The 27,540-nt window shown below is 37.6% G+C and overlaps 1 protein-coding gene and 1 non-coding gene across 25 annotated transcripts in view; both read left to right on the top strand.

Moving 5' to 3' along the window:
* The window catches only part of SPAG9 (sperm associated antigen 9), a 155,518-nt gene that overhangs the window by 58,918 nt on the left and 69,060 nt on the right, over positions 1-27,540 (top strand). For 22 of the 24 annotated variants that reach the window (XR_014080400.1, XR_014080401.1, XR_014080398.1 and 19 more), the window contains 3 exons: positions 233-303; positions 10,056-10,150; positions 16,338-16,488. Coding sequence is in view for 16 of the 24 variants with exons in the window: in XM_081583303.1 (XP_081439429.1) it covers positions 233-303; positions 10,056-10,150; positions 16,338-16,488 (317 nt within the window). In the remaining 8 variants the exon portion in view is untranslated. Of the gene's footprint in view, positions 1-232; positions 304-10,055; positions 10,151-10,680; positions 11,009-16,337; positions 16,489-27,540 lie in introns of those variants that run through there. The other 2 variants (XM_081583305.1, XM_081583304.1) reach the window with 1 other exon arrangement.
* Positions 20,795-20,881, top strand: LOC145544035 (small nucleolar RNA SNORD86). The gene has a single exon (XR_014081260.1). It is a non-coding gene; the product is annotated as a small nucleolar RNA SNORD86 (small nucleolar RNA).

Raw genomic sequence — 27,540 nt, 5'->3', positions numbered from 1 at the left:
CATATTGGGAGAAGCAGTAAGATGTTTAGTCTTTTTAAAAATATTCTGTTTATTCCCTCTCCAAAAATTTTATTAAGGACAGGAAACAAGGTCACTAGCCTTGTGAAGAATTTCATATAAAGAGGCTTGAAGTTACCAAGGATTATGGATAACCCATTCCAAGTTTTAAAGATAGAATTTTCAAGTAAATTTTTTATTTGGTTTTGATTAAGTGTATGTATCTTAATTTCAGTTAGCAGACTTGAAGAAAGAGAAGCAGAACTGAAGAAAGAATATAATGCCTTGCATCAGAGACACACTGAGGTGAGTTTCTAGGTTGGTTCTTACCATACTAACATTAAGATAAAGAAATTAACCTGGGAAAATATGTTTTAATTTTTCTTTGAAAATCAGCCAGTATTATCCTTGGGGGTTATTATTCGCGAAGACTTTAAATTTCATGTAGCATTTACTTAGTTACCAAATGCTGACTTTAATGTCTTTTATCTGGAGTTAACTTTTCATGTTATGAATAATGTAATTATTAAGGCAGTTCCAATAGTTATGTTTTTGACTGGGTGAAAACTTAACTTGTACATATTAAAAAGTATACGTGATACTAATATGAGAGAGTTGTTATAACTTATTTTGATACCTGTTGGGAAATGGTGGGTTGCTAAATTGTTGGTCAGAGTCTCTACATTTTTAATACAGTATAAAGTACTTAATTTGCATTAAGCTCCTAGCAAATGACAAACAAATTACAATGTCTTAGAACGACTCTAAAACAGGTTTTCTGCATGAAGTTTCAGTGTTTTAGATTAACAACTCTAGCAGATAATCTCTTCAAAGCAAGTTAGAAAATGTACTTGAGGGTTTTTTAAACTCCTTTTTATGATTCTCTGTCAGCCTTTTCTGTGTTGCCTTTGTTTCTTTCTGTCTCCTTCATGTGAAAATTGTGAACTGGGGTTCACATACTTAAATAGAATTGTCATAGACACATGCACTGTTACATGAAAAACGTAATTGCTCTTTCTCTTTCTAGTCCAATCTTTCCCATGATACAGATGGTTATGGTCTTCAGCTTCCATTTTCCTTTCAGTATTGGGGGTGATCTCTTATCCTGCCTCTGGTAGGGACCTATATTGTTGCTTTTAAGTAGTATAAAACCCCACTGCAGTCAGTTTCATTTGTTTTTGAGAGTAATGTGCTTTTAACACCTTCCACACCTTGTTGGAATTTCTTCCTGGCATGTGAGGTTTATTACTGTTTTAGCTAACATAGCCATGTACCAAGCATGAAGTGTCACGGAATTGATATTGAACGGTAAAGGAAAAAGATTGGCCACAGAGGGCTGGAACCATAGAGCTCTGGGAAAACAGAAACAGCTTACACAGCAGCCTTTTCAGTATGAAAAAATAACCACATTTTAATAAGATGGTATTTGGTACATATTAAGACTGTTAAAAAACAATTGGTTGTTAAAGGTTTATTGTTTGTTCTTTTCACACCATTCATTTCATGCCCCAACAGTGCCCTGTACTGGTAATTCTTATCAATGCTGATAATTACAGACATGTTTGGGGGAATAGGTTTATGTGCCATAAATAATTGATAGTGATGAATAATGAATTATGTTGTTTTTTTAATTGAAGATTTTCATTAACCTTTGTAATAATTGAGGATTGTTAAATTGAAATATGTCTAAAATATATGCTGTCTTGAAAAAGTCATTGTAAAGTGAAATTTCATATTTTCTCTCATATATGTACATATTTTTTATATTTCTATTCCTTCAGAGAAGAACAGTCTAAAAGAAAAAAAGAAGGATCTCAGGAAAATCTTTAAATACCAAGGCAGAGAGTTGGGCCTGTCTAATAACTGTAACAAATCTTACATGTAGCATTTTCACAGGATCCCCTCCTTTAGTCATAAGCAGCTTCTGTCCTCTGATAGGCTCTCTGTATTTTGTTTTGCCCCAAGGAATGTTTATATGACACTTAACATGGCTTCTTTAAAATGTATTTGTGTGTTTACACATCTGTACTAGAAATACCATTCAATTAGCAATTATAAATTGCTATCCAATGCTAAAGAACTAGGTCCTTTAAAGGTAAATTTTGAAAACCTTCAGGGAAAGGAAGTCTGAAGGGTTTAATCTTTCAACTGTTACTTCTAACTCTGTAACCTTTTTTATAGGTACACAAAAAAGTTGTTTAAACAGCACTTTTATCAAACACGTTGTTAGCTGCTTAAGGGAAATCTTGGCTTGTTTTGTAATATGCATAATTGCTCTCTAATCAAATTCAAAATTTTATACACATTATTGAATTTGCTTAAAAGGACAGTGGAGGAAACATACATACTCATTAATCACCAAAAACTTGAATCCTTGTTTTACTCCAGGGAGTGTTTAAATGCATTCTCATCTCATTCTCTGAGCAAACTCTTTATCACCCACCCCCATTTTACAAACTGAAGCTTAAAAGAGAATATGGAGTGATTTGTCCCAAATGCTATGCTAGTATGGGGCTGGATTTGAATCTAGGTCTCTCTGATTCCCTTTTCCTGAATTTTCAGTGCCTTTAAGTTATGAAACACATGGATGTTAAATGCACTAGAAAATTTTCTGTCTCTTTGTTTCATGGTGTCTCAACCATTTTAAGAATTGTGGCCTTGTGGATATACTTATTGAGCTGCATATGGAAAGATTAAAGGCCAACAGAATTAAAAGGATTCATGCTGTTTGTCTCCAAAATCTCTCTTTTTTGCCTTGTTTTTCTGATAACTATTGTCTTGCATTTCAGTTTTAGCCAAAGCTAAATCAACCTCTGCTGTGAAGATTTCTCTAGGTGGGAGGGGAATTGGGATGTTCCAAACAATGTGCTTGGGATCTTTCTCCATGACTCCAGCTACTTGTTGCTGAATTGACTCCTGAATATGTGTAGATTAATATGCATACCTGAGAAAATTGAGAGTTGCAGTTCTGAGATCAGGAGGGATGGGTCTGGTGGACCCAAAATAGATTATCTAAAATATATTCTATTTCACTTTCGTACCTCTCTTTTCTACCTTGCAGCATTGCCCAGTACTCAGTTCGTTTTGGTTTTGTTTTTTTTTTAAATAAAAAACCAGAGCTACTCTGTGAAGCCCTGTAATTAAAATTAAAATTTTTATGTATAATTTATTTTATCTACTTTTTTGTGCTTATATAGAATATAATGCTTATATAGAATATACTTCAGACATCAAGAAATGCCTTAGAATGTGGGGTTTTCTTGTGGGTGTGAGGAGAAAGGGACAACGAGCTTATTGCCTGCCTCCAGAATTGACTGAAACGGCACCTAGATATACATGAGTCTTAGAACGATTAACTGCTCTGATGACTGAGTCAGATGGATCTAAGTTCTGGCTGTAAAGCCAACTAGCTACTGATAGTTAGAACACAGTTAATCATTAACTAGCTGGTCAAATTGGACAAGTTATTTTAACCTCCTTAAAATGGAGTTTATCTAGAAAACTATATTATTGTTGTGAGGATTAATTGAAACAATAGCTCTACATGCATTAGCTGATTTGTAGATGGTGATCAATAAATATTAGCAGCCATTTTGTTGTTGTTCTTTTGTCCTATTAATGCTGGGTAGGATTGGGAATGGGAGGAGAACGGGATGACAGAGGATGAGATGGTTGGATGGCATCACCGACTCGATGAACATGGGTTTGGGTAGACTCCGGGAGTTGGTGATGGACAGGGAGGCCTGGCGTGCTGCAATTCATGGGGTCGCAGAGAGTCGGACATGACTGAGCGACTGAACTGAGCTGAACTGAAGTGCTAGTTTAATTGGGTTAAAACCAGTTTCATTATGTAGACCATTTTGAAATGTTAGAATACTGTATCTCCAGTTACTTGGGATCACTTTTTTGATTGGGAATTGGCTTGGAATTCAACATCTAAATTAAAAAATTTTAAATTTATTTAAGACAAGAGTCAATCTGTAGAACGGACTATTTGGGGTAGAACCAATTCTGTATCTTTGCATTTAATCTTTTTATTTTTCTATATTGAATAAATAGATTGTTATAGAAGCAATTTAGGAGAGATTTCTATTCATTTCAATCCCTAGGAAAACTTAGAGTCTTCATTTGAATGAATCAAATTCATCTGATTACTTTCCATTATAAAAGAATTCAACTTAGATTTTCTAAAATCTTTTGAAAATTTAAATTGATATGTTTGGTCCAACAATTACTTCGTTATGCTAGTCTCATTTAAATTTCTTCCTCACTTGAGGTTTTTCCTGATACTAGAAGGAAGCAGCTCAGCTCAGCATTTCTGCCTCACTGACACAAACAAAAATTGTATTTCTGCAGAACTGTTGGAAAAGAGAAAATATTTAAACTTAAAATTATGTAAATTTAAAAGCTTTTAAAAATGCTTTCATTTATATATCTGTGTGATTATATATTCATTTTTCTTTGCCTGATACACTTCTTATTTGGGCTAATTTTAACTTGGGGAACAGCCTGGTTGATTCTTTTATATTTGATTTGATGGAATTACCCATCTTAATTCATGCATCAGACTTCTTGTTTATCTGAAGTAAATAACACTTTCAAGTTGATTTATATACTTCTTAATTTCTGTATATGCTTCCATGCCAAGTATAAATTTCACAACATACTTATTATTTATTTGGCTACACTGTGCAGCTTGTGGGATCTCACTTAGTTCCTCAACCAGGGATTGAATCCGGGCCACAGCAGTGAAAACGTGGAATCCTAACCACTAGACCACCAGGAAACTCCTGACAAAAGCATACTTCTTAAAAATAAATTTTGAAAACTTGCTTAAATTTTCTTTCAGTAGCTATCCTTTTAATATTGCTACAATGCATATTTTAAGTTATTTGAGGTTGAAACCTATCTTCATGAAGCTAAAGTTTAGCAACTTACAAAGCTGTTCCATGCTGTAATTTTAAGAATTCTAGGCATATTCTCCTTTTTTTGCCTATTCTTGATATTTACATTTCTTTAAGTTGTGGGAGTGTAAGTTGGTGTAGCCACTGTGGAAAACAGTATGGAGGTTCCTCAAAAACTAAAAATAGAATTATCCTATGATCCAGCAATTCCACTTCTGGGAATATATTCAGACAAAGCTATAATTCAAAAAGATACATGCACCCCTATGTTTATAGCAGCACTGGTCACAACAGCCACAGTATAAACAGTATGAAAAGGCACAAAGATACGACACTGGAAGATGTACTCCCCATATTGGTAGGTGCTTACTATGCTACTGAAGAAGAGTGGAGAAATAGCTCCAGAAAGATTGAAGAGTCTGAGCGAAAGCAAAAACAAATGCCCAGTTACAGATGTGACTGGTGATGGAAGTAAAATCCGATGCTGTAAAGAACAGTATTGCATAGGAGCATGGAATGTTAGGTCCATGAATCAAGGTAAATTGGAAGTGGTCAAACAGGAGATGGCAAGAGTGAACATCGACATTTTAGGAATCAGTGAACTAAAATGGGCCGGAATGGGCGAATCGCATTCAAATGACCATTATATCTACTACTGTGGGCAAGAATCCCTTAGAAGAAATGGAGTAGCTCTCATAGTCAACCAAAGAGTCCAAATACAGTACTTGGGTGCAGCCTCAAAAACGACAAAATATTGTTTGTTTCCAAGGCAAACCATTCAATATCACAGTAATCCAAGTCTTTGCCCCAACCAGTAATGCTGAAGAAGCTGAACGGTTCTATGAAGACCTACAAGACCTTCTAGAACTAACACCAAAAAAAGATGTCCTTTTCATCACTGGGGACGGGAATGCAAAAGTAGGAAGTCTAGAGATACCTGGAGTAACAGGCAAGTGTGGCCTTGGAGTACAAAATGAAACAGGGCAAAGGCTAACACAGAGTTTTGCCAAGAGAACGTACTGGTCATAGCAAATACCCTCTTGCAACAATACAAAAGATGACTCTACACATAGACATCACCAGATGGTCAATACCGAAATCAGATTAATTATATTCTTTGCAGCCAAAGATGGAGAAGCTCTTTGCAGTCAGCAAAAACAAGACTGGGAGCTGACTGTGGCTCAGTTCATGAACTCCTTATTGTAAAATTCAGACCTAAATTGAAGAAAGTAGGGAAAACTACTCAACCTTTCAAGTATAACCTAAATCAAATCCCTTATGATTATACAGTGGAAGTGACAAATAGATTCAACGGATTAGATTTGATAGAATGCCCAAAGAACTATGGACGGATGTTCATAACATTGTACAGGAAGCAGTGATCAAGACCATCCCCAAGAAAAAGGCAAAATAGTTGTCTGAGGAGGCCTTACAAATAGCTGAGAAAAGAAGAGAAACTAAAGGCAAAGGAGAAAAGGAAAGATACACCCATTTGAATGCAGAGTTCCAAAAAATAGAAAGGGAAGTGATCAGTGCAAAGAAATAGAGGAAAACAATAGAATGGGAAAGACTAGAGACCTCTTCAAGAAAATTAGAGATACTAAGGAACATTTCATGCAAAGATGGACACAATAAAGGACAGAAATGGTATGGACCTAACAGAAGCAGAAGATATTAAGAAGACGTGGCAGGAATACACAGAAGAACTATACAAAAAAGATCTTCATGACTCAGATAACCATGATGGTGTGGTGACTCGCTAGAGCCAGGTGTCCTGGAGTGTGAAGTCAAGTGGACCGTAGAAATCATCACTGCGAACAAAGCTAGAGGAGGTGATGGAATTCCAGTTGAGCTATTTCAAATACTAAACGATGATGCTGTAAAAGTACTGCACTCAATATGCCAGCAAATTTGGAAAACTCAGCAGTGGCCACCACTAGAAAAGGTCCGTTTTCATTCCATTCTCAAAGAAAGGCAGTGTTCAAACTAAATGTTCAAAATGTTCAAGCTACCATACAATTGCACTCATCTCACATGCTAGCAAAGTGTACTGCTCAAAATTCTCCAAGCCAAGCTTCAACACTATGTGATCCAAGAACTTCTAAATGTTTAAGCTGTATTTAGAAAAGGCAGAAGAACCAGATATCAAATTGCCAGTATCCATTGCATCATAGAAAAAGCAAGAGAATTCCAGAAAAGGATCTACTTCTGCTTCATTGACTACGCTAAAGCCTTTGACTTTGTGGATCACAACAAACTGGAAATTCTCAAGAGATGGGACTACCAGACCACCTTACCTGTCTCCTGAGAAACCTGTATGCAGATCAAGAAGCAGCAGTTAGAACCAGACATGGAACAACGGACGGGTTCCAAATTTGGAAAGGAGTTCATCAAGGCTGTATATTGTCACCCTGCTTATTTAACTTATATGCAGAGTACATCATGAGAAATGCTGGACTGGATGAAGCACAAGTTGGAATCAAGATTTCTGGAAGAAATATCAACAGCCTCAGATAAGCAGATGACACCACCCTTATGGCAGAAAGTGAAGAGGAACTGATGAAAGTGAAAGAGGAGAGTCAGTGAAAAACCTGCCTTAAAACCAACATTCTGAAAACTAAGATCATAGCATCTGGATCCGTCATGTCATGGCAAATAGAGAAACAATGAAAACAGTGGCCGACTTTCTTTTCTTGGTCTCCAAAATCATCATGGATGTTAACTGCAGCCATGAAAATAAAAGATGCTTGCTCCTTGGAAAAAAAGCTATGACAAACCTAGACAGCAAATGAAGAAGCAGAGACATTATTTTTCTGACAAAGGTCCATCTAGTCAAAGCTATGTTTTTCAGATATGCAGAGCACATCATGAGAAACACTGGGCTGGAAGAAACACAAGCTGGAATCAAGATTGCCGGGAGAAATATCAGTAACCTCAGATATGCAGATGACACCACTCTTATGGCAGAAAGTGAAAAAGAACTAAAGAGCCTCTTGATGAAGGTGAAAGAGGAGAGTGAAAAAGTTGGCTTAAAGCTCAACGTTCAGAAAACTAAGATCATGGCATCTGGTCCCATCACTTCATGGGAAATAGATGGGGAAACAGTGGAAACAGTGTCAGACTTTATTTTTGGGGGGCTCCAAAATCACTGCTGATGGTGATTGCAGCCATGAAATTAAAAGACGCTTACTCCTTGGAAGGAAGGTTATGGCCAACCTAGATAGCATATTTAAAAGCAGAGACATTACTCTGCCAACAAAGGTCCGTCTAGTCAAGGCTATGGTTTTTCCAGTGGTCATGTATGGATGTGAGAGTTGGATGGTGAAGAAAGCTGAGCGCCGCAGAATTGATGCTTTTGAACTGTGGTGTTGGAGAAGACTCTTGAGAGTCCCTTGGACTGCAAGGAGAACCAATCAATCCATCCTAAACTAGATCAATCCTGGGTGTTCATTGGAAGAACTGATGTTGAAGCTGAAACTCCAATACTTTTGGCCACCTCATGGGAAGAGTTGACTCATAGGAAAAGACCCTAATGCTGGGTAGGATTGGGGGCAGGAGGAAAAGGGGACGATAGAGGATGAGATGGTTGAATGGCATCACTGACTCGATGGACATGGGTTTGGGTAGACTCTGGGAGTTGGTGATGGACAGAGAGGCCTGGCGTGCTGCAATTCACGGGGTCGCAAAGAGTTGGACACAACTGAGCTGAAAATCAGTAGTCATGTAGCTAAATACAGTAGTCATGTATGGATGTGAGGGTTGGACCATAGAGAAAGCTGAACGCTGAAGAATTGATGCTTTTGAACTGTGGTGTTGGAGAAGACTCTTGAGAGTCCCTTGAACAGCAAGGAGATCCAACCAATCAATCCTAAAGGAAATCAGTCCTGAATATTCATTGGAAAGACTGATGCTGAAGCTGAAGCTCCAATACTTTGGCCATGTGATGCAAAGAACTGACTCATTGGAAAAGACCCTGATGCTGGGAAAGATTGAAGGTAGGAGGAGAAGGGGAGGACAGAGGATGAGATGGTTGGATGGCATCACCGACTTGATGGACATGAGTTTGAGCAAACTCCGGGAGTTGGTGATCGACAGGGAAGCCTGGTGTGTTTCAGTCTATGGGGTCGCAAAGAGTCAGACAGAACTGAGCGACTGAACTGAATTGAACTGAAATTGCTAACATAACTTTTTGTATTCATTTTTTCTTATTCAAATCACATCAATATCTAGCAAAGGCTTTTTGATTTTATGACTGAAATTGTTGCATTTTACATGTTTTAATGCCAGGTTTAGGTCTCTTAAAAGTGGAACTATATCACGAATCGAATCAGGGACTTCCCTGTTGGTCCAGTGACTAAGACTCCATGCTCCCAATGTAGTGGGCCTGAATTCGATCTCTGGTCAGGGAACTAGACCCCACGTGCTGAAACTAAGACCCAGTGCATCCAAAAAAAAAAAAAAGAATCAAATCAGACTGTAGAATTTCTTGACAGGTTTTATACTTGATATTCTTGAAGATTTCACTACCATATTCAGCTTGTGTCTTATGGTTTCTTATTAAAGAGTTTATGTGCTCTAATTTTTCATTTGTTTCAGTTTGCTGCCATTTTTATATGATTATATTAAGTAATGATTCCAGTAAGTTGGCAGTCTAACATAGAGAATATTTTAGCATTCTTTGAACTAAATCTGTAGCAAAAATAAGCAAACATCTTGGTATTAAATTGAAAATTATCTCTACTCAAGTTTCAAGTTAATTTCTTTGTTGTTTCCCACTTTAGCAATGGATTTCTCAAATGCCATCTGTCCCCTTTAATCAGTAATCTCTTGTCAATTCCTTCCCAATGTCTGTATCTAACTTGTGTTATTTATGTCAAAATTATTTAATAGCATTACATATTGTAAAAATTTTTTTTTGCTGTGTTAAGTAAAATGTTGGCTACTTTTCCGGACTCTAGCATCCTTAAATGTAAGCATTTGCATATCCCTTTGAGAATAAAATAAAATTTCATCCTTAATATTCTTTTATATGAACAATGGGTAGTCCGATAAATAAGAAATTTATATTAAAAGGTTTCCCTTGTTAAAATGTTACACTTTTATTCCAGGTATTAGTCTTAAAATTTTGTGTATTCTTTTGTTTCTTCAAAATAGATGATCCATAATTATATGGAACACTTAGAAAGAACAAAACTTCATCAGATCTCAGGGAGTGATCAACTAGAATCCACAGCTCATAGTAGAATTAGGTAAGCTTTTTTTATACGTTTTTGCCTTGGGGAAAAAGGAAAATAAAATAATCTGTTACTGTTTCTCTCTGTTCTTTAATCCTCAAACAATAGTTAGCTCTCTCCGGTTAGAACGCTATAGGAGGGGGTAGCATAGAAAAACAAAACAACTTTCACTAATGAAAAGGTAAATTGATAGCCATACCATATAAGCAACATATCGAGGTATTTTGATTGTTTTCTGATACCTAACAAAGATTGTAGTAGGTTTAAAATTTTTATTTGTCAGAATACTGTAAATTTTTCATTTCTCCTGTATAATTGGTCTAAAAGTCCTTTTTGCTACAGAGAGGCATGTTTGAAAGGGTTAGCTAGACTTCTGTTTGATGTAGGAGTGTGAATAAATTATGTAGATCTCCAAGCATTGTAGCCAATGAGCTAAGCCAGGCCTCTTAGTGGGGAGGAAAATAGTTAATAGGCTGGCGGTCTGCTCTGGATTGCTGCATAAATGCTAGGAGCAGCAGCTCTATGGTTATGAGGCGGTGAGAGCAGGATGACGTCAGTGCTTCGGAGCTGCAGCAGGATGGAGTGGAAAGCTGCTGCTGATGGCATTGTTTTTGTGGCAGCAGCTGAATGACAGATCCTCACTACAAAGATACCCCTTTGGCCCCCGTGTAGGCCTCCTGGTTCGGGTGTTTCACCATGCCAGCACAGCGCCATGAGTCCTGGATGCATGCTGCTGTTTGTGTTTGGCTTTGTTGGCGGGGCGGTGGTCATTAATTCTGCTATCTTAGTCTCTCTCTCCGTTTTGCTGCTTGTGCACTTTTCTATTTCTACCGGAGTGCCAGCTTTGACGCAGAACCTACCAAGGATACTCAGGTACTTCAGTCTCTCTTAGAAGTCCTTTTTCAGTTGGTTTTTCTTTTATTTTTAGCTTTATGGGTCTTCTTTGTAACCATTCATGTTGCAGATTGAACAATGGAAAATGGCCTGAAGCTAAGACTTCTATTCTTATATATAGTAATTTATAGGCTATCACTTAGGGATATGCTTTGTGTTTGGAAACCACCTACTTAAGAAAAGGATTTTCAGATTGTACTTATACACAAATACAAGGTCAGAGTGGTCTTGTTTTAAGCAGAGGGTTCAACCAGTAAAGGGAAAATAGGAGTAGAGCATTGGGTCCAAATTTACACAACTTGTTCATGAGAGCATCTGAGCGTTTAGAAGCAAATATCTGTATGGTGGGACTTGTAGTTGATTAGACAAAGTCCATAGGTGTTTATTTTGTTCCAATGATCCTTTGACTGTTGGAGGTTCAGGCATCCTTTTTGCAGTTTTTGATAGCAGTTCATGGGATCTGACAATTTAAATATTTTCTTCCTAAAGCAAAATATATTTGAAGTGAAAGGATTTAAACCTTTTAGGGCAAGGAATTCATTTTTTTCTCCCAATTATTTATGCATCAAAGTTGGAAAGCTTTACAAAGCCTATTCACTATTGTTTTTTCAGATGTTGCCTTTTCTTTGTAGACTTGGGTAACAGATATCCATGCCTGCTTGTGGGGATATCATTAATCTCTGTAGCTTTTCTGCTGGTCACTGTACTTGCATGCTCTAAGAACCAGCTTCTATATTTTAGAGGTTTAATGTTGTAGTTTCTTCTGTTTTCTAACTCACCAAGATAAAAATTTGATTTGTTGAGATTTCTGCTTCGTGTGTGGTTTTTAAATGAAGGTTCATGATGTATAGCTTTTATTATATAAATGTTATATAAATGTTTACTTAAAACTCAACTCCTAATTGTGGACTTAAAGAGAAATTAAAGTAGTAAATTCCCTCATCCTCAGGTTCAACATTAGTTTAAGGTCCAGAAGTTAAATTTCATCTGTGGTCTTAAAACTTGATCATTTATTTATTTTTTTCCTGATTTTATAAAAACTGGGAGCAATCTTATTGCTTTGTGTACATTTTAGTACATAAAGGATTTGTGTGTATGTATATATAGGCTTTTAGGAAATTGAAACTCAAGAACATATGGACTATTAAAGTAAGATTAATTTTAAAGGGCTGTCCTAGGTTTCAGTTCCATTTATGAAGCCAGTACTGTGCAGTGGATAAGAGGTTCAGAGTTGGGCTGCTGCTGCTGCTGCTGCTAAGTCGCTTCAGTCGTGTCCGACTCTGTGCGACCCCATAGACGGCAGCCCACCAGGCTCCGCCGTCCCTGGGATTCTCCAGGCAAGAATACTGGAGTGGGTTGCCGTTTCCTTCTCCAGTGCGTGAAAGGGAAAAGTGAAAGTGAAGTCGCTCAGTCGTCCAACTCTTAGCGACCCCATGGACTGTAGCCTACCAGGCTCCTCCATCCATGGTATTTTCCAGGCAAGAGTACTGGAGTGGGGTGCCATTGCCTTCTCCGCAGAGTTGGACTACCAGGCTACAAATGCTCTGCCACATATGAGCTGTGGGACTTTTGGCAAATTACTCAATCTCTGTACCCGAGTTTCCTCCTTTGAGCTTCTTACCCCACTGAGTCATTTTAAAAATTACGTGAGATGATTATTTTGTATTTAATCAGTTAAAGATATATTGTAAATTAAACAAGTAAATAATTTTCATAATCATTTATATTTACTCCATTTTTAGTAAAACTATATCAGCTCTAGCTATTTTATTCATAAAATAGCTTATGATTAAATTCATAGAGTTTCTTGACATAAAAGTTGCTGTTGATCTGACTGAAGAAAGATGTCAAAGTCTTTAACATTAAGATTGGCTTCCCAGGTAGTGCTAGTGGTAAAGCACCCACCTGCCAGTGGGTTCGATCCCTGGGTCGGAAATATCCTCTAGAGGAGAGTGTGGCAGTCCAGATCTCCAGTATTTTGGCTGGGGGAATCCCATGGACAGAGGAGACTGATGCGCTACAGTCCATAGGTTGCAAAGACTCAAACATGACTGAAGTGCAATTGTCAGGAAGTAGTAGTTCCAGGGAATGTACATGGGTCTTGGAGTCAAAACAGGCCTGACTTTGAATCCCATTTCTTCCAATTACTAGTGCCCAAAGTCTCTGAGCATCACTTTTCCTAATCTGAAAATAGGGAAAATAATTCTTATTTCTTTGAGGATTAAGTGAGAATATGTAAATAAGTCATCCATTTCAGTGCTTCCACATTGGTGGGTGTTGAACAAATGTAATCTTTTTACTGCTCTTTATACATATGTATAGTAGATTTTATTAATGATTATTTGTCTTAAATGGAAATAAAAATATTTAAAGACATATTTGTGAAGTTATTTATGCACATAGGTAACATTTAAATAACCAATTTAAAAATGGCTGTATGGCAGTTTAAAAAAATAGATGTAATAACGATTCTAATGGCTGATTCTGATAGCTCCGTTTCTTGACAGTAGTAGCATTATTGAAACACCTAGTGTTTAAATCTGCCACTTGATATTTTCCCACATGTATTTTCATTCTTTGGTTTCTTCTGTTTTACTGAAGCATTTAATATATAGTTAAATAGTTAATGTATATTTATATATAAATATATAATATATACTTAATATATAGAGTATCAAGTATACATACCAATATAGTACAGGACCTAATGTTCTCTTTTCAGGGTTTCCTTTTGAAAATAGGACTCTAATTAACATGCATAATTATATGTCCTTCCCCCTCCTTCCAAGTCATTAAAAAAAAGAGTGAAGAGTGGTGTGTAGTAATACTGTTTTTCCAGAGTTGAAACAGTATAACCTAGAGCATCATTGACCCTCTTGGCAGCTATCAGTTTCTGAAGAAAAGTTCTCTCTCTGTAGAGCAGTTTCTGGAGGAAAATAAAAGCAATGTAAAGGTTTGAATTCTACTCATATTTTGGACTGTAGATTTTGTAGTTAACAGAAATAGGAAAGTAAAGCTTGGACTCCTAGCTGACTCCTTCCCCCAGTAGTTTTACACTTTTCCAGTATTTGATATGTGTGAAAATGATTGTGTTATCATTCATAAAGGAATATAACTCTCATGACTGGCCTGTGTTTTTATTTCTGTTGGCAGTGTGATAAATTCAAATGAAATTTGTATTACTTTTCTTTGTATTTGGGGGTCAGAGAGCTTTCCATTAAATTCCATCTGATTAAATTCTTGGTCACTTTTTTGCTTAAGTCATCAAGATATGTTAAAAAAAATAAGTAATCTAGTAAGTCTAAGATCCTAATATTTTCAGTTCCCAAAATATGTTGCCTGTCCCAAATTTCCAGTCATTGTCATTTGATGAAAGAAAGGGCGTTTTAAAATCAAGCAGAAAAGATGGGGGAAAGGGGTGAGTCATTCTCAAGAAAGAATAGGTTCTACAACAAGTGGAAACATGTATGTGTATAATATGTTTTGTATTATCCAGTAAGGATATAATAAATAATGCCTCTTTTTGCTGTAGACTTACGAAAACTTTTGTGCTGAACTAGCAGTTGGGAATAACTTGTATAAACAGAATAGCTGACTGCCTTGTTATTTGGTGGTTCTGGCAGGTCATAAAGACAAGCTTGGATTTTGTTTTAGATTTGGTTTTAAAATCTAACCTTTTATTGTGCTGCCTATGTCTGTTTGAATTTTTCTCCCAAATCAAATAGGAAAAGTACCCCAAGTGTGAAGAAGTGATGAGTAGTTAACTCTGATAGAGAAAAGTCCTATTCTGTTTCTTTGTGCATACAACTTTAATAGAATACAATCTCTCAACCCTTTTGCTTCACCTAATCTTTAAGGTGTTTGACAGTTGTACTAATTCTTCCTGATTGTTATTAGGAATGAAAGCAATGTACCCTTTGTGTTCAATGAGGGCACATTTCAAAAGTGGCTTAAAATTTCTTAGTGTAAAGATAAGCTTACAGAATAAAGATTTATTTAGCAGAACTGAATATTTTCCAACTTTTATTTATAACTTTGGTGTTCCTGTTCTTACAGTTTTACCAGAAGCTCCAAACCTTTAGTGTCTGGTTTCTAGAGACTTTCCATTTGAGTTAATGACCCAGGAAGAACCAGGCTTGCTTACTCTTTAAAAACCCTTTGTATTCACAAAGGATGTGTTTCTCATTCAAGTTCTGTTATTAAAATTGAAACGCTTATTCACTGAAATTTCCCACCAAGCATTGAAAACTCTACAGTTTTTGATAGAATCTTTGGGCTTCCTTGTTTGGAAAAACTGACAGTTGTATTGTCATACCTATGTGATGAAAAGGAACTCATACAGAAAAAATATGAGTTCCTGTAGAAAAATACAGTTTTCCTACTTTAAGAGATAAAACTCTGGGGGCAAAAAAAGCCCACCCTAAAAGTTGAGAAATTATGTTTTACTCAGGGACGTTTCTAAGGACCATAGTCTGTCAGGGCAGCCTCTCAGATAGCTCTGAGGAACTGTTCCAAAGGGAGCAAGGGAGGAACTCTGATACTCAGGAGTTTTTGCTAATTACAAAAGACAAACATCTCAAGTTAATGATTTTAGTGCTTTTCTGTGCTTGGGAAGATGGAGGAGTCTGGGCTTACTGAAATTATTTCTTTGATATGTGTCTTAACTATCTAGGGTCAGTATCCTGTTTTCCTCCATCCTGAATTCCTCTCAGGGCACTCCATCCATACTGGCTACAGTGGCTAATGGCTGAATGGCAGACAACATTCTATTCTTTCTTGATTGAAATGGCAGGCAACATTTTTTTGTACATGTTCTTTTGACTGTTTAATCAGTAGGCCTGATTTAAACCATGTATTCATTTTCCTCAAGGCAGAGAAAACATACCCTAAAGAGACTTGGGTAAGTACTTAGGGATTAATATGAGAAATTGGAAAGTCTAGAGAAGCAGGAGTGGGGGTCGTTTGCAGTTCCCTAGGGCTGACCTAAGCATGAGTGAAACTGTAGCAGCTCCCCTTACTGTGAAACCACACCACAGACTGCTTCCTGAGCAAGGAACTCATCAGTAACTTAAGATTTTCTAAACTATTTTTTTTTTTACTACCTTTCTTAATTGATTTCTTGGGGCTTAATTTAAGTTCTGAGACTTCATCCTTTCTCTTTGGTAAGTCTACTTGTTCAGATAGGCACACGATATTATTTAAGAGTGATGACTCTAAAGCAGTGACAGCCCAGGCTTATTACTTACAGTCATGATGAATAAAACTTAAAAATGAATTAATGCTTAGTTCTTCTGCCCTCTCCAAATAGAAAAGAACGTCCTATATCATTAGGGATTTTCCCATTACCTTCTGGAGACGGATTGCTTACACCTGACACTCAGAAAGGTGGAGAGACCCCTGGATCAGAACAATGGAAATTTCAGGAATTAAGTCAACCACGTTCTCATACCAGTCTGAAGGTAAGCTTTATCCTATGAAAATCTTCAGTTTGTTTTACAAGCTTTCTTATCCAAATTGAAGTGCTAGACAACCAGAAGAGAATAAAATGAAATAGTATGTGTCCATTTTGTTTTGTAAAACTAATGCGTTTTTTAAATTGGAAATGAGCTCTTCCCAAAGAGTTCGTTTTATATTACTCATTTTTCAAGTTTTATAGGAAAACAGAGTCCAGCATTGTTACATCTTGATTGTCATACTAATGACCAACATTTCTATTTCATTTAGGCTGTTCCTATTTGATTTACATTATGTGAATTTAGGATGGGGTGATCAGTGAACCTAACTATGTTTTTAAGAATTGAAAATCATTGCCACCTGAAATCCTTGGTTCACTGCTGGGAAGCTTCACAATTTAATAGGGCTTTACTTTAAAAAAACAAAAGGAAATGGCAACCCACTCCAGTATTCTTGCCTGGAAAATTCCATGGACAGAGGAGTCTGTCAGGCTGCAGTCCATAGGGTCAGTAGCAAAGAGTCGGACATGGCTGAGTGACAGCATGACAATTTCCTCAAAACCTTCATAAAGCAATATCCAAAAGTACAGTGTGTTTAGCTAAAAAGGCGTGGTGTTAGTTCATTATAAATTATATTCTTGACCAAGAACTTGTTACAAAATAAGTTGTAAATATAAATAAATAATATATTCTAAGAGTGGAGATATACTAATAATTAAAAATATTTGAAGTTATAGTCTATATCTTATAAAGTGGAATATTTATAAAGGGAACTGATTATAAAGCAACCTTGTTACATTAGAAAATCTACTGTGTCATAAAACAAACAGACCACCCAAATGAATACAGTTGAGTTACTTACATCTTTATCTCTTTTTTCTGGTCTCTTTCTCCAAATTTCTTATCATGGTTTAAACACTCAGATAACTCCTTTTTTTTAAAAAAAGTTTTTTTAAATTTATTTGGCTGCACTGAGTCTTAGTTGTGACACATGGGATATTTAGTTGTGGCATGTGGGTCTAGTTCACTAAGAATAAACCCAGGCCCCCTGCACTGGGACCTCAGATTCTTAGCCACTGGACCACCAGGGAAGTCCCCTTAGATAGCTCTTATGATACCTCTAAAACACAAAGTCATTTACTTATTTATTTTGTTTCTCTCCACTAAGAATGTAAAATCCATGCGGTTTATTTACCGCCGTGTCCCTAGCACTTAGAAAAGGTGCCTAGCACATAGTGGTCTCTCACAACATGTTTGTCAAATGAATTATTTGTTTTAGATGTTAGAAAGATTCTTTTGACATAATGTAAATGGTCTGTTTCTCTGCTCTAGTAGGTAGAGGCATTTAGAATCATTTCATTGACCTTTGAAATGTGTTCAAAACAGTAAGCAGTAAATATTTCATAGCTTTGCTCCCACTGCAAAGTATTTTTAACAGTAGGCCTAACCTCATGTTTTTTCCATTCTCTGACAAGTTATAAACTGATTAACAGATGGATTTGAACAGGGGAGTTGTGTCCTCCCTAGGGATACTAAGGTAGGTTTTCCCAAGAGAGGTTTTTAAAATAAAATCCTGTCTGTTTCTACTGTGGACATGGAGCCAGTAAATGAGATAAAGGCTTAACAGGACTTTCCCTGGTGGTCCAGTGGTTAAGAATCCACCAGCCAATGCAGGGGACATGGATTAGACTCCTGGTTTGGGAAGATTCCACATGCTGTGGAGCTGCTAAGCCTGTGTACCACAACTACTGGAGGCCATGCACTGCAACTACTGAAGCCTGTGCGCCCTAGAGCCTGTGCTCCACAACAAGAGAAGCCAGCACAGTGAGGAACCTGCACACTGCAGTTAGAGAGTAGCCCCTGCTGCTGCAACTAGAGAAAGCCTGCGTGTAGCGACAAAGGCCCAGTGCAGCCTCTCCCCAACCCAAAAGGGATGAGTTTGTGAAATATGTCTCATAATCAGGACATATTTTACTATTTACTTAAGTCTTTGTTATTAGTCAGATGTCTTTCTCTAACTTTGCAAAAGCCTGGGAGTCGGATTTAAAGTTCACATGTGGATTGCATTGAACAAATACACTAGTCTTGGTTTCCATGTCTGACAGAAGTTGGACTAGACCATCTCTATTGTAATGTGTTTTTCAACTTTCATTTCTCTAAGATCTTTGAGGATGACCTAGCTCTATTAAGAGTATGCTCATAGTATTAATTTTACTAGCACATTTTTTTATGTGTGTGAAATAAGGTTAAGGTGAAAATGTTGTGTGAGAAAACCAGGGAAACTATGGCAGAAGAATGACAGTAAAGGAGATTTGCCCATGATTATAAATTTATGGACCTTTTTTGTTGCTTCATTGCAGATTTCTCACTGTGAGAGAGTTATAGTCAACAAGGTTATATCTTCAGGTATACTATACCATTTAATGTAAGGAACTTGAGCATCTGTAGATTTTGGTACCCACAGGGAGTTCTGGAACAATCCCCTGCAGATAACAAGGGATAACTGTAAAGGAATATCTGTCAAGACTGGTGCACCTAGAAAAATATACATGTTGTTCTTAAAAAACTTACAAAGAAGTATTTGTACATATTTATTCCTTTGTGTATTGTATTCTTGTTGGGAAAATCAACAAAGAAACAAATAAATGAAAGCATGGAATTTCAAGTAGTGTTACGTACTGTTTTTATAAAACAAAGTAAGGGGCTAGAGAATAGTAGTAAAGAGGGGTAGTTAAGGAATTTCTCTTGGAAGTGGTGACTTGTGCCCTGAAAAGAAGATGTACAGGTACATGGAAAGGTCCAGGGAAATATGTGTTTCAGAATGATCAAATAGCATCTGTAAAGACCTCAAGGTGGGGTCAAACTTTAGCATGTTTGAAGAATGTGTTGTTTTTTTTTCTGTTCACCCTATTCCTCTGAGACTTTAATTCTACCTACTGCACCAGTGTGCCTTTTTTAGGATTATCCAAAATATCCATCTTTCCAAACATGAAAAATTCCCATTCCCTTGCTACATTGTAGCAGCATTTGATACATTTGAATACTCTCTGCTTCTTGAAATGCTTTTTTCACTTTGCTCCCAGGATACTTCTCCCCACCCCCTCCCCACTCCCCCCAACCCCACAGTCTCTGGTATTCTTCACAGGTCCTTTTCCTTTACTGATTTTGGACTTCTAAATGTTGGAGTTCTCTAGGGCTTAAAGCTCAGCCCTCTACTCTACTTAAACTAGGTAACTCAAGTTTCATGTCTGTAAATACCATCCACCCATCAGCTTTCACAAATTTGAATCTCTGACCTTGATCCCTTTCCCGAACTCCACACTTTTGCATCCAGTTGCTTTTCTTTATAGTTTTCCCACATATGCATTTGTATCCTGCTTAGGTTACCACCAGTAGAAGTACTCTTGTCAAGGCCAATCTAAATGCCACAAGTTACATTGAAGCTTCACCTGACACCTTTTCAATGGTCCTCAAATCTAGCTTAGAGATCAGTTTAAAGCTGAAAGCAGAAGAGTATTATATTGTGTCACTAACAGAAATTTTTTATTGGGGGGCTTCTAGTGAAATTGGTAAAAAGGAACTTCTTATGTTAAATGACATTTTCTGTTGAAAATGTATTATAAAAATGCTAAGGCTGGGGGCTTCCCTGGTGGCTCAGTGGTTCAGGCCTAATTGGAGATGTGGATGGAGGAGCAGATATACTAGGTATGATAGTTTATCTGAAGTAGTATAATACTGTTTTAAAAATTGATTTTTAAAATGACTTAACCAAACATTTCTTTAAAATGTCCCTAACTGGGACTTCCCTGGTGGCTCAGTGGTAAAGAATCTGCCTGCCAATGCAGGTGACACGGGTCTGATCCCTGATGTGGGGAGATCCCACATGCTGTGGAGCATCTAAGCCTGTGTGCCCCAACTACTGAGCCTATGCTCTAGAGCCCAGGAACCGCAACTGCTGAGCCCACGTGCCACAGCTACTGATGCCCTTGCTCCCTAGAGTCCGTGCTCTACAACAAGAGACGCCACCACAGTGAGAATCCTGTGCACGGAAACTAGAGGGCAACTGGAGAAAAGCCCGGATAGCTGTGAAGACTCAGCAAAACCCCCAAATAATAAATAAATAAAAGTTAAAAAGCTAAGGCTGAAAATGATTAAAAATGGTAGGGTAAGGTTGTTCCTCCAACTGAATTATATTCATGAAAAAAGAAAATAGTATGTAGGTTACTCAAGAAGTAAGTAGTTGTGGTTAGAGGAAAGTAAAAGGATATCTTGAGTTGGCAGGGTAAAGGGAAAAGTACTCTTAGAATGGGACATTCACGGTGATGGTTGATTAGGGCTCCGTCACTTAAACAGGCCTCTTGCTATAGGGTTGATGGCCAGTCCTAGTGTCTGAGTGATTTCCTGGGTCCAGCAAAGGGATAAGATTTCCAGACTCATTTTGCACTCTACCTTCATTGGCCAAGTAGCTGCCAAGAACAGAGGCCGCCTCTCCTAATACCTAGCAAAACAAGGCAGTATTGTCTCATAAATTGATTGCTTCTCTGAGGTACCCACCGGTGTATTTGGGGAGAAGCTTCGAGAACAAGTTGAGGAGGGACTGTCCTTCTGTGTATGAGACTGGAGAGATTCCACAAAAGAATCTGAATGTCATGAAGGAGGCAACGATTCAGGCAGATGAAGTAGCTGCTGAGATTACTAGGAAGCTGGAGAAACAGGAGAAGAAACACTTGAATAAGGAAAAGAAGAGGCTGGCTGCGCTTGCCCTGGCATCTGCAGAAAACAGTAGTGCCCCGGAGAATGAGGAGACAAGTAAAAGACCCAAAAAGAAGAAAAAGCAAAAGCCTGAGGAGGCTCCCTGGGAGAATGGAATGGAAGACCCATCTTATCACCTCCAAACCCAAGAAAAAGAAATCTTTTTTCCAAAGAGGAGCTAGTAGCGATATTGAAGAGACGGCTGGCTGTAGAAGTCTTTTCCCAAAGAGGAATCAGTTAATGACCCTGAAGAGTCAGGAAACAAGAGGGTCCCCAAAGAAAAAGAGGAAATTCTCTTCCAAGGCAGACCCACTCAGCAGTGGACTTTAAGAGGCTTCTGCTAGCAAGAACAGAAAGTGAAAGTCGCTCACTCCTCTCCGTCTCTTTGCGACCCCATGGACTATACAGTCCATGGAATTCTCCAGGCCAGAATACTGAAGTGGATAGCCTTTCCCTTCTCTAGGGGATCTTCCCAACCCTGGGATTGAACCCAGGTTTCCCGCATTGCAGGCAGATTCTTTACCAGCTGAGCCACAAGGGAAGCCCAAGAATACTGAAGTGGGTAGCCTATCCCTTCTCTAGCAGATCTTCCTGATCCAGGAATTGAACCAGGGTCTCCTGCCTTGCAGGTGGATTCTTTACCAACTGAGCTATCAGGGAAGCAAGAATAGTGGCTCCAAGAAAAAGAAAAAGCTCTGAAACCTATCCCCTGAAAACTAGAATGGACATTTTCCTAGTGAGGCATAACTTGCAGAGATATTTCCCTACCCATCCTCTAGAGCCCTATAAAATTAAAAACAAACCAACAACAACAAAAATGGGACAGACTGGGTTGTTTGTGTGCTTAGAAGAAGAGTCCAGTGTAAAATTGAAAACAAGGGAATGAAGGAAGATGAATGATACATCAGAATTGCAGAGGAAGGGCCAGGGGAAAGGGATCACATATATTCCAACTGCCATTAAAATCTACTTTACTGATAGGACACCTCACTTTGTCCTAATCCCTTGCCATTACAAGCAATGCTGAGTTGAATAAACCTTGTACATAGTTTTGTGCTGGTATTTATAGTTCCCATAAGTGGGATTGCTGAATCAAAGCACACATTTCAGATTTTGCTGGATATCACCAAATTGCCTGCCAAAGGGATGATAGCCATTTGTATTCTCACCAGCTGTGTTGTGTAAGTTCGTCATTGCTTTACAAGCTTAGGGTTCATATATCTCTCCCTTGTGCCCATATATAGAAAGAGAACAAAATGTTTTAAATATTTAAAGTATGCTATACATAAAATTGTCACAGTTTATAGACCTTGGTTGGTATCACTTTGGGAGTGATTTCATAGGTTCCATCTAATTTCACATGTACACGTATGTATGTATATATACAGCTGGTGCATGTATATGCACCTGCACTCGCTTACAGACATGTGAATGTGCAAATATGTATATATATTCCAAAAAGGTTATTATTTTTTCATTTTAAGAGTCTCCTAGGTTGTTGGTTATTAGTAGAATGTGACTTTTAAAACTGAGAAAAAACAATTTTAGCTAAAAGCAATTGGGTTGGTACCTACTTACGAAAGTTTTAAAGAGTTCTTTTAAAACTGCAAGACTTGAAATACTTCAGTGGAGCTGCTGTGAAAAGGTCTTGTTAACGGGGTTTGGTATATAAAGCCAGTGGTCAATGCGTGCTGCATTCTTCAGAGGATGTGCTTAGCATGCAAAACGAAAAATGCCTGAACAGAGCCAGCATTCTTGTTTAGAAGAATTTTCCATCCTCCTCCGTTTATGTTTAGTCATTCCTATTTAGTTTTCCCAAGCTTGAATCTCTAGTAGTTAAACCTTACTCTTGTATCTTCTGTGATTAAAGATCCTGTCGTAAAATGCATGTATGATTTTACATTTCAAAACAGTTAATGCTCTTGGTTGTTTTTTTGTTTTTTTAACTTTTCATTTTGAGACATTGACTAGACATAGACTCATCAATGTCTAATATGTTGGGAACAATACCCATCACCTGCCATCCACCAGTATTAACTAACCGTGATAAGATTATTAAAACTAAAAAATTAACATTGGTACAATACTATTAGCTGAACAACAGACTTGTATTCAGATTTTGCCAATTTTCCCGCCAGTGTTCTCTTTTGGTTCCAGGATCCAGTCCAGGATCCCACGTTGCATTGAGTTATGTTGCCTCAGTGTCTTCTAATATGGGAGCTTCTCAGTCTTTCCTTGTCTTTCATGACCTTCAAGCTGAAAGAATACTGGTTGGTTATTTTATAGACTGTCTCTAAATTTGGGCTTCTCTGATGGTTTCTCATGGTTAGATTGAGGCTATATATTTTTAATAAGGTTGCTACAGAAGCAGCATGCTGTAATGGTGATGTTAACCTTGATTGCTTGGTTCATCTAGTGTATGTTGGATTTCCCCACTGTAAAGTTATTGTTTTTCTCTTTATAATTTGATTAATAAATATCTTGGTGGATGTATTTTGAAACTGTGCTGATATCCCGTTTCTCAAACTTTCATTTACTGATTTTAGTACCCATCAGTGAATCTTAGCTACTATAATCATTATTGTGGTGTTCTAATGCTTATTTTCTATTTTTTTCATTCCAAATTTATTGACTGGAATTCTTTGGGAAGAGAGAGCTACTCATTCCCTCCCTTCTTTCTTTCCTTGTTTGAACTAATAGATATTTTATTCTGTAGGTTATCCAACACTGTTATAGTAAGTCCTGTACATATGAACAAGCTCCATTTTCAGAGCACGTTCCTAGGTCCCATTTGTAAGTCCGACAAAGTTACCCTAGTTACCCAGCTAACACAACCAGCCAAATAGTACTGTACTATAACAGGTTTATAATACTTTTCACACAAATAAAAACAAATGCAGAAAATGAAACTTTTTAATCTTACAGTACAGTACCTTTAAAAGTATAGTAGTACAACAGGCAAGAAGAGTTGCTGACTGGAGGAGGAAGAGAAGATGGGAGATGGTGGAGCTGAAAGATCGTCAGCAGTAGGAGACTCACAATTTCACTCATACCTGACATTGATGGAACGCACGTTCTCATTTTTGCAAGTTCGAAACTTGCAGTTTTGTGTGTAGGGTACTTACTATATTTATTTTGTTACTTAAATTGTTTCAGCTTAGGACATCAGGAACTCTTTCAGGAATCATCCTAATACCCTTTATGCCCATACTCTTCTGAGTCCTTCCTTCCTGACACCATCAGATGCTTCAGGTTCTTGTATTTTCTCTGTACCTGCTGTGCAACTGACTGCTTCTCAAAGAAGCCCTGGTTCTATTTATTGGAGACAATATTTAGGGACCAAGATCTAGGCACTAAATGTGCTTATTGATTGGAATGTGATTGTTTCTGGCCCTTTCTTCCTTTGATCCTTATGTTGGGTTTTTCCATTGGTTTATATTATACATTACTTCCTTTTGTATTTTTATTAGTATTTACAGTAGAGTAAAATAAAAATAGAATCTTAATAAAAATGGATAATTTGTTGTAATATTTTATGTTTTGCTTGGGACAGAGGATAAGGATTATTATTTAATATTATCGATAGTAAATAATTATTATTTACTACTCAAATTAAGACTTATTTATTAATAATTGAGGCTTATTTAATAAGTTATTAGATTATTGCTTATTAAAGTCCCTTGGACTGCAAGGAGATCGAACCAGTCCATCCTAAAGGAGATCAGTCCTGGGTGTTCATTGGTAGGACTGATGTTGAAACTGAAACTCCAATACTTTGGCCACCTCATGCGAAGAGCTGACTCATTTGAAAAGACCCTGATGCTGGGAACGATTGAGGGCAGGAGGAGAAGGGAACGACAGAGGATGAGATGGTTGGATGGCATCACCAACTCAATGGACATGGGTTTGGGTGGACTCCGGGAGTTGGTGATGGACAGGGAGGCCTGGAGTGCTGTGGTTCATGGGGTCTCAGAGTCGGACATGACTGAGCGACTGAACTGAACTGAAAACTTATTTAACAAGTCTCTTAATCTGGCAAAGAAACCAGACAACCAAGTCCAGAAAGCAGTGAGTCCCAAACAAGATGTCCCCAAAGAGACCCACACCAAAACCCAGTTAAAATGTCAGAAGATCCCACATGCCTCATGGCCAAAAACCAGAGTATAAACAACAGAAGCGGGCTTCCTGGTGGCTCAGTGGTAAAGGATCCGCCTTCCAATGCAAGAGACACAGGTTCGATCCCTGAGCCAGGAAGATCCCACATGCTTTGGAGAAACTAAGCCCATGACCATTGGGCTTGTGCTCTAGAGCCCAGGAGCTGCAACTACTGAAGCCTGTGTGCCCCGAAACCCGTGCCCCACAACAAGGGAGGCCACTGCAGTGAGTGGTCTGAGCACAGCAACTAGAGAGTGGCCCCTACACTTCACAACTAGAGAAAGCCCACACTGTATCGAAGACCCAGCAGAGCGCCCCCCCACAAGAATTGTGATAGAGGGTCATCTTTTTTGTTTTTAGGGTGCTGACAAGATTCTGACTTCTAAGTGCAGGTTACTCAGATGTGTTCAGTTTGTGAAAATTGAGCTGTACGCTTGTGGTACGTGAACTTATTTGTATGTGTATTATGCTTCAGTTTTTTACCAAAAAAAATCTCTCCTCTAGTATCTTTCTCCTCCCTCAGGCAACTTCTGTAACCAGTTTCTTGTGTCCTTCCTGAGTTATTTTAAGCATATAAAAGCTTACATCTTTTTTTTTTTTCCCACAAGTACCATATGCATCACACTTCACTTTGCTTTTTTTCCCCCTTTCACTTTATATGTCTTGTGAATTGCTCAATTTCAGCACATATAGTTCTGCTTTTTTTTTTTTTTCCTTAATTGGTCTGGGAGCATCCTCCTAGCTCTGAATTAAAAAATTGGAGGTCTAAAAGAGAAGCAGTTCTCAAAGACATCATGCTGAATGATGGAAGCCTTAGACAAAAGAACACATGTTCTGTGGTACCAACTATATGAAGTTTTATATAATGGAAAATGAATGTATGATAGGGACAAAATTAGAACAGTAGTTGTCTCTGGTGGGATGTGGGTGGGATTGACTAAGAAAGGGCCTGAGGGAAATATCTAGGATGATGGTAATGTACTGTATCTTGATAGGGTGTTGGGTTGCACAGATGGGTGCATTTGTCAACACTCAGCAAAATGCACTTACAATTTGTGCATTTTATGTAAGTTTAACTCAAAAATATGTAAAACAGATACTGAGCTCTAGTTGATAACATGCATGTTGAAATGTTTAGGGGTGAAGTGTATTGATGATGACAATATCTTTGAAATGCATCATGGACTGGTAGAAAGATGGGTAGTTATGTGATAAAGAATAGTAAAGAATAGAATAGTAAAATGCTAATGGGTATAAACTAGGTGATGAGTATGTGGGTATTCACTGAAAAATTCTAAAAGTAAAATGTTGGGAGGAAAAGAGAAAGCAAGCTGGGTACTGCCTGGACAAAACATGATTAACCATTTTAAAGTGTACAATCAGGTGGCATTTAGTGCATTCGCAGTGTTATATAACCACTACCTTTCTAGTTTCAAAGCTTCATCACCATTGAGACTTTGATTAGGGGTTACATTCATTCCTAAGTATTTTATTCTTTTTATGCTATTGTAAATGGAGTTGTTTTCTTAATTATCTTCTTGGATTGTTCATTGCAACTGATTTTTGCATGTTGATTTTGTATCTTGGAACTTTGCTGAATTCATTAGCTTTAACTTTGTGTGTGTAATCTTTAGGGGTTTCTAGATATAAGATCATGTTGTCAGTGAATAGAGATAATTTTACTTCTTCTTTTCTAATTTGAATGCCTATTTCTTCTTGCCTACTTGCTCTGCCTGCTGCTGCTGCTGCATCGCTTCAGTCGTGTTGGACTCTGCCTAGAACCTCTGATATAATATTTACTAGAAGTGGCAAAAGTGGATATTGTTCCTAATTCTAGGGTAAAAACTTAGTCTTTCACCACTGAGTAGGTTATTAGCCATGGATTTTTCATATATGGCTTTCATCATAGTGAGTTTCCTTCTGTTTCTCTTTCATTAAGTGTTTTTATTGTGAAAAGATGTGGAATTTTGTCATTCTACTATTGCATCAATTGAGATGATTTGGGGTTTTTTTCCTTCATTCTATTAAGGAGACATATCACATTGATTAATTTTTGTCTGTTGACCCATTCTCAAATTCCAGGAATGAATCCCATTTGATCATAGTGTATAAACCTTTTAATGTACTGCTTTGGTTTGCTCGTGTTTTGTT

Source organism: Giraffa tippelskirchi, chromosome 3, assembly GCF_054371585.1.
Source record: "Giraffa tippelskirchi isolate mGirTip1 chromosome 3, T2T-mGirTip1v1.2.pri, whole genome shotgun sequence".
Lineage (NCBI taxonomy): Eukaryota > Metazoa > Chordata > Mammalia > Artiodactyla > Giraffidae > Giraffa > Giraffa tippelskirchi.
This window is presented reverse-complemented; position numbering and strand designations above follow the sequence as displayed.